This window comes from Gavialis gangeticus, unplaced genomic scaffold, assembly GCF_001723915.1.
Source record: "Gavialis gangeticus isolate Ggan-Ray unplaced genomic scaffold, GavGan_comp1, whole genome shotgun sequence".
Lineage (NCBI taxonomy): Eukaryota > Metazoa > Chordata > Crocodylia > Gavialidae > Gavialis > Gavialis gangeticus.
Window position 1 is genome coordinate 94,363,462 of NW_017729034.1, and position 7,590 is coordinate 94,371,051.

At 43.6% G+C, this 7,590-nt stretch overlaps 1 protein-coding gene across 2 annotated transcripts in view; it reads right to left on the reverse strand.

Moving 5' to 3' along the window:
* LOC109304749 (vacuolar protein 8-like) overlaps positions 1–7,590 on the reverse strand; it is an 86,852-nt gene that overhangs the window by 34,938 nt on the left and 44,324 nt on the right. For both annotated transcript variants that reach the window (XM_019527551.1, XM_019527550.1), the window contains exon 10: positions 2,043–2,171. In XM_019527551.1, coding sequence (XP_019383096.1) covers positions 2,043–2,171 — 129 coding nt within the window. The remainder of the gene's footprint in view (positions 1–2,042; positions 2,172–7,590) is intronic.

Consider the following 7,590-nt stretch of genomic DNA (forward strand, 5'->3'; position numbering starts at 1 on the left):
CTAATGTTGGGCAGTTAACATTAGGGGCTATAGGCATATTCAGTTTAGAAAAGAGATGCTTGAGGGGGGCATGATAAGGGTTTACAAAATACTAAATGGTGAAGAGAAATTAAATAGGGATTGATTATATACTAGCTCTCATAATACAAGAACTAGGGGTCATAAAATGAAACTAGTGCATAGTAAGTTTGAAACTAAGAAAAGGAAGCTCTTTTTCACACAGTGTGTAATTAAAGTGTGGAACTCATTGCCACCAGATGTGGAAGTCAACAGTTTCGCCAGATTCAAAAAGGGCTTGGACAAATTATTTTAGGAAAGGAGCATCAGCAGCTATTGAGCATGGGAGTTAGGGATGCCGCTTCTGAATCAGAACTTCCTATACCTTAAATACTGGAGGCTGCAAGTGAGACAGGAACAGTGGGGGCAGGGGTGGGGAACAGCTACTGGGCAAGAGATACCTATGGTCTGACCCAGTAAATGGTCATTCTTATGTTCTTACATTCTTATCCAGCCAAGGCAGTTCCCTCCTAAAAGAATGGTTTTGCTATGGAAAAGAGATATGCAGAAGGGATCAAATTTCCCCAGCTTGACTCCGGAGAAGCTGAAATCTCCCAGAGGATCACCTGCTTGAAAATCTGCAGCTGACTGGCTTGTCAGAGGCGGAAGAGATCATATTTAGGGGAAGAATCTTTACCATGCACTGTCTGTCTGTAGAAAGGACCAATCTGCCAGATCCCCAGATCAGTCATGAGCATGATCAGGTGATCTTTGGTCACAGAACATGGAGAATTTGTTTCCCTAAAGATCTGTAAATCCTCTATGCTGTAAGAGTGACTGCGGTTTTAAACTCTCCTATACAAAGCCTGTGTTTCTTACATTACTTGTCAAGTGGTCCCTAAGAGGCACTATATATAGTGGCATTTCATTTTAATCACAGAAAAATGTGCATTTGGGGGAGGAGGGAATTAAATCAGAAAATGTTGGATTTTTTTTTAATCAGAGAAAACCAGGATCACTGGTTATCAGCTAACTAGGAGATTGTAATCAGGATAGGCACCCACTCAAGCAAAATGACCAAAATCTTCAGGATGCGGAAAAAAGGCTACATGGAGGGATGTTCACTGTAGCTCTTTTGGGGGCAAGATTATCACTATTTAGTCTCTGAACCTAGGATCTTTCTGTAAATTGTTTAGTGGGGTATCCATGGTGCTAGAGGAGCCAGATCGATTCAAGACTCCATTGCTTTTCAAATTGAGTCACAACAGAATTTTATTACCTGGTGGAAGAAAAATCACCTTTTACTTTTGCAAAAAGATGTTTGTGTGATTTAGGGCAACTTCTCAGAATGAGCACTGAAGTTGTGACATACTGCCATTAATGTCAAAGGAGTTATGTAAACATTGTCAGCAGAAGAGAAACATATTAGTCTTCATGACAAGTTTTTTCAAAGTGTACATCCAAATTTTTATCAAAATAAAATGAGCCCCTATAGATAACACAACATATGCACAGACTACAAATCATACATTTTGAAATTCAAATCAATTCTCTGTCTTTAAAATACAACCCTGGAAAGTGGGGACCTTCTCTTACTCTTCTTCTCCTGGTTAATGCCCTGGACTGGGATTTGGGCACTCAGGATTCACTTCCTACTCATCCATTCTGAGTGACTCAGGCAAGTCACTTAATTTCTCTATGCCTGAGGCTTCCCTGATATATTTTATATGTGTCTAGAGAGAAGACACAGTTACTCAAATCCTGGGGCTGTATCACTGTCTTGTGTGACATTTCTTATTTTCCTTAATATGCAATGTTGCATGATAGAGGAAACGAGGATGGAAGAAATACCTTCAAGGGTGGTACATGGGATGCTGCCAACTTGTACCTGGGGTAATATTGTCATGAATGTCAGAGGGAGATAGCTCATTAATCCATTGCATATGATTTAAAAAAAAAACAACTTTCTTTTGTGTAATCAGCTCCTACTGGGTAAAGACGCCCCACCTCCCTTGTGTAATCTTGTGGAGAAAACTGGTACTCACCTGCATGTTTTGGGGAAGGATCAGGTTTTTAATTATGCAGGCAGCATGACCAACAAGCACTGGGTCTGTTTTATGAGTTAGCAGTAGCCTGCCCAGGGTGTTCAGCATCTCTCCACATGTAAGCGTGTCCTGCCAAGAGCAATAAGCTATTCAATCTCCTTCAATAAAGACAAGGATAAACCACTTGCCTACACTACAGCAGTGACCTGCCCTCAGGAGAATGTCAGGGGTAGGACTATCTCAGCTCTGCCAGATAAGCCTTGCTTATGCTCTTAAAAAAACAGCTGCAGGGTAGATGCAGTTTTGTGCTGTAGTTCTCAATTTGTCCTCCACTGACTGCTATCCTTGAGGATATCAGAGACCTCTACAGAAAACCTGGTGTGCTGTGGGAATTGGGTGAGTCTATGACACTGGCTGATGAAACTCATGGGAACATAAGAGTGATGCAACCACCTGTGTCATAAAGTCCAATCCCTTGTGATCACAGGTGGCCATGTGATGGCTGAAAGGGTCCATAAGAACATCCACTTTCCCTCCAGGCACACCACAGTCACAAAGGATCCCCTAACAACCTATGATAAGCTGAGGAATTCAGGCATTAAAAAAAAATCTCAGAGTCTGAAAAGGCCCACCAGAAGAGAGGTGGAGAGACTCATTAAATACCTTCCTAAGATAAACTCTACCATGTTTGCAATAGCTGTAGTAACCACAAAGACAACATTTGATTGTGAAGGGGCAGGACTGTGACCAGGAGGGGACAGCAGATCTGGAGGATCGTGACAGGGAGAGGATACAATCTTTATATTAGTCAGATAAAGTTACTTTTTTCCATCAGTTTGTGACCAGGCATCATTTTAAATCAGATGTCCTGAAAATACTTTCAGAAATTGTGTATGGGGTGTGTATGGGCTGCTCCCTGTGGATGTTTAATGGCCTGTTGGTGAATTTCATTCCTGCTGAACTTAAGTCTTCTCCAATTTTTACTAATATCAAGGCTCTCAGGCCCTAACATGAAGTTTGGAATTTCTGGCCAAGTTTCCCCACTCTCAGTATGAGCTAGAGGGCTTCCTATATATATAGGCTTTCAACAGTAGAGACACATAGTTATTTGGGGGAAAATTGTCACTTCCCACTAACTTCAATAGGCTTTGAACAAGGTATCTGATGACTATGATCACGCTGTAACAAAAAAGGTAATACTTATTTGTTCTTTCAGTCTGTTCTCCTTGAACATTCAGCTATGCTTTGTGTAGTCAGCAATGTGCCATGTTCTTCATACTGTTAGAAGCAAAGGCTTGCTAGCGAAAGATGCTTAGCTTTAAAATAACTCTTTAATCCTTTGAACATGCTAAGATGACAGGCATTACTCTGGAGCTTGGGAAATGTCATGATCACTGAAGGAGCATCAAAGGTAGATAGCTTTAAAGCAGTTAAAATGGCACTGTTTCTTGTTTTGTAGGTTAAATGTCAGAAAGTGTATTTTGTCTTCATATAGATTTGATATTGGTTGCCATCTTCAGTTCCATCCATTCCAAGAACAATCACAACCAGAAAAAATGCTAAGTAAAATATAAAAATTGACAAGATCCATAGTGGTTAAACTCAGGAAACAAGGTCTAATTTAATTCAGATGTCTAAGTTTCACGTGTCTCTGAAGATATTTTATGTGCAGGTATATGCCTGTGCATTTCCATGCTGATACCTTTCCTTCCCTACAAAGACACAGCTCACCTAATCTTAACTAATCAGAATCCATCCAAATAATTATAAAGGCCACTTTGGATATTATAGTTATAATTCTTCTCTCCCTTTTAACCTGTGTAACTGTTAACTTCAATGGAGCTACTTCTCACTGGCTAAAATTGAAAAGAAACTCAGGTCTTTAATTTGTTTACAGAATCTAAATGCACTTCTACTGTGTATTGTGGCTCCACTGCCAATCCCTCCAATATATTTAATGTACATACATACGCTGGTCACTACTTCATCTTGTAACAGGTGTTGAAATTTTAACTTCAGGTGAAGTCAAATGCCTTGCTTCTGTGGGCAATTGTCAGAGACCCAGTTCTTATCTCCTCTTCAGTTAGGGAAAGCCATGAATGCAGCAATCTCAGAAGAAAGCGAATTAACTGGTTCAGGTAAGTTTTGACCAAACATTTACTGGAAACTCAAACACTTTTTTGAATTTCCAGGAAAAGAGCCTAATCTGCACTAGTCAAAGAAAATATTTGAGCAGCATCTTCATTCATAATTTTAATACCTGATTTTAGTAGTCTGAACTCTTTGGATGAATGGTGCTAGCAAAGGTAAATATTCATCTCCATTTTACAGAACGTGAAACTAAGATTCAGTGGTACTTCAGGCCTGACTCATTCAATCATTTAGGTTCCTTAATGGATGTAGATGCTTAAGTGTGATTGCCTTTCACTTTGCTCGAGTCCCTGAAAAAACATAAATGATCTACTTTTGTAATACACCCTCACCTTGACCTTAAGACTGAGTCACAAAAAGCAGCAAGCTGCTTTTGCAGTTAACTGCATCTGAGTCCTTAGGCCACCTTAGGGGCCTAATAAGTGGAATAGAATCAAGCCCCTTGCATCCAAAGAAAAGTCAGTCAATCTGACAGCCAGCTGATTTGGCTCCAAGTTCTTACTCCTACTCTAATAATACAATGATTCTCAGCCAAAGAGCTGCAGCACCCTTGGCTGCCATGCAATACTCTGGAAGTGGTGCTAGATGTGAAGAGATAAGCAGATAAGGGAAGCTCAGGTTTATTCCTGCCTGGCTGATCCCCCACCCACACTGCTTGGCCCTCTGCAAGGAGGTAAGTACTGTAATACATACATTAGTTTCTGAAATTAGGTGCCACTCAATTTACAGAAGTTGTAGAGAGGTGCCTTGAGTCCAGTGAGGGGTGCCTTGAATCCCAAAAGGTTGAGAACACTAATTAACATCATAGAAATCATAGAAAATAAGGGTTGGAAGGGACCTCAGGAGGTCATCTAGTCCAACCCCATGCTCAAAGCAGGACCATCCCCAACTAGATCATTCCAGACAAAGCTTTGTCTACCTGGGTTTAAAAACCTCCAAGTATGGAGCTTCCACCACCTCTCTGGGTAACCTGCTCCAGTGTTATAGTACCCTCCTAGTGAGAAAATTCTTTGTAATATGTAACCTCAAATTCCCTTGCTGCAACTTGAGAACTTTTCTCCTTGTTCTGTTATCTGCCACCACTGAGAGCAGTCCAGCTCCATCCTCTTTCAAACCTCCCTTCAAGTAGTTGACAGCTGCAATGGAATCCCCTCTGTCTTCTCTTCTCCAAACTAAATAAGCCCAGTTCCGTCAGCGCCTCCTCAGAAGTCATGTGCCCTAGTCCCCGAACCATTTTTGCTGCCCTCCGCTGGACTCTTTCCCATTTGTCCACATCCTTTCTGAAGTGAGGGGGCCCAAAACTGAGGAAAATACTCCATCTTGTGAGTACTGAATAGTGCTGAATAGAGGGGGAATAATCACTTCCCGTGACCTGCTGGCAACACATTTACCGATGCGGCCCAGTATGCTGTTAGCCTTCTTTGCAACAGGGGCAGTGTTTGCTCATACTCAGCTTATTGTCCACTGTAACCCCCAGGTCCTTTTCTGCAGAGCTGCTACCCAGGCAGTCAGCCCCCAGCCTGTACCGGTGGGTGCATGGGATTGTTTCATCCTAAGTGACGGATTTTGCACTTTTCCCTGTTGAACCTCCTGAGATTCCTTTTGGCCCAATCCTCCAATTTGTCTAGGTCACTCTGAATCCTAGCCCTACCCTCCAGCGTATCTACTACTCCTCCCAGCTTGGTGTCATCTGCAAACTTGCTGAGGGTGCACTCTCTGCCATCTTCCAGGTCATTGATGAAAACATTGAACAAAACTGGCCCCAAGACCGACCCCTGGGGCACTCCATTTGATACTGGCTGCCAACTAGATATGGAGTCATTGACTATTACCCTCTGAGTCTGATGCTTCAGCCAGTTTTCTATTAACCTTAGAGTCCATTGATCCAGCCCCATATTTCTTTAGCTTGTCTGTGAGAATGTTATGGGAGACCATATCAAAAGCCTTGCTAAAATCAAGGTCCACCACATCCACTGGTCTCCCTGCAACCACAGAACCAGACATCTCATCATAGAAGGCAATCAGGTTGGTCAGGCATGTCTTGCCCTTGGTGAATCCATGCTGACTGTTCCTAATCACCTCCTTCTCCTCCAAATGTTTCAAGATTCCTTAAGGATCTGCTGCATGATTTTTCCAGGGACTGAGGTGAGGCTGACTGGTCTGTAGTTCCCTGGATCCTCTTTTTTCCCTTTCTTAAATATGGGCACTATGTTTGCCTTTTTCCAATCATCCGGGACCTCTGCTGACCACCATGAGTTCTCAAGGATGATGGCCAGGGGCGCTGCAATCTCAGCAGCCAACTCTCTCAGCACTGTCAGTTGCATCCCATCTGGCCACATGGACTTGTACATGTCTAGCTTTTCTAAATAGTCCCTAACCTGTTCTTTCACCACTGTTGGCTGCTCACTTCCTCCCCAAACTATGCTGCCCAGCATAGGCAACTGGTAGAGAGTGCACAGGGGTGCAAGTGCCCTCCCTGGTGGTGCCAATGCCCCCCCGACGGCCGACACTGATGCTGTTGTCAGGGCTGGTGCCCCCCTGACAGGGCTGCTGCCACTGGTGGCTTCTGCTGGTGCCCCCCCCCCCAGATGTAGGAGGCACCAGTCACTCATGCTGCCCAGTGCAATAGTCTGGGAGCTGACTTCACCTGTGAAGACTGAAGCAAAAAAGACATTGAGCATTTCAGCCTTTTCTGCATCTTCTGTCACAAGGTTGCCTCCTCCATTGAGTAAGGGACCCACACTTTCCCTAATTCTCTTCTTGCTACTAACATACTTGTAGAAACCCTTTTTTTACCCCTGACATCCCTTGCTAGCTGCAACTCCAATTGTGCTTTGGCTTCCTTGGCTTCATCCCTGCATGCCTGAGCAATACTCTTGGACTCCTCTCCCCCTCAGACTGGCTTCCCAGGGGATCTTGTCCATGATTTCCATGAGCAAGTCAAAGTCTGTTTTTTTCTGAAATCCAGGCTCCTTACTCTGCTGCTCTTCATCCTTCCTTTCCTCAGAATCCTGAACTCAATCATCTTGTGGCTGCTGCTGCCCAACTTGCCATCCACTACTACATTCCCCGGCAATTCTTCCCTGTTTGTGAGCAGCAGGTCAAGAAGAGCATGGCTCCTACCTGGCCACTCTAGCACTTGCACCAGGAAGTTGTCCCCAACACTCTCGAAAAACTTCCTGGATTGCCTGCACACTGCTGTATTGCCCTCCCAGCAGATGTCAAGTTGATTGAAGTCCTCCATGAGAACCAAGGTCTGTGATCTGGAAACCTCTGCTAGCTGTTTGAAGAAATCCTCATCTACCTCGTCCTCTTCGTCTGGCGGTCTATAGCAGACCCCCACCACAGTTTCATAGTTTCTAGGGTCGGAAGGGACCTTAGCAGATCATCTAGTCCG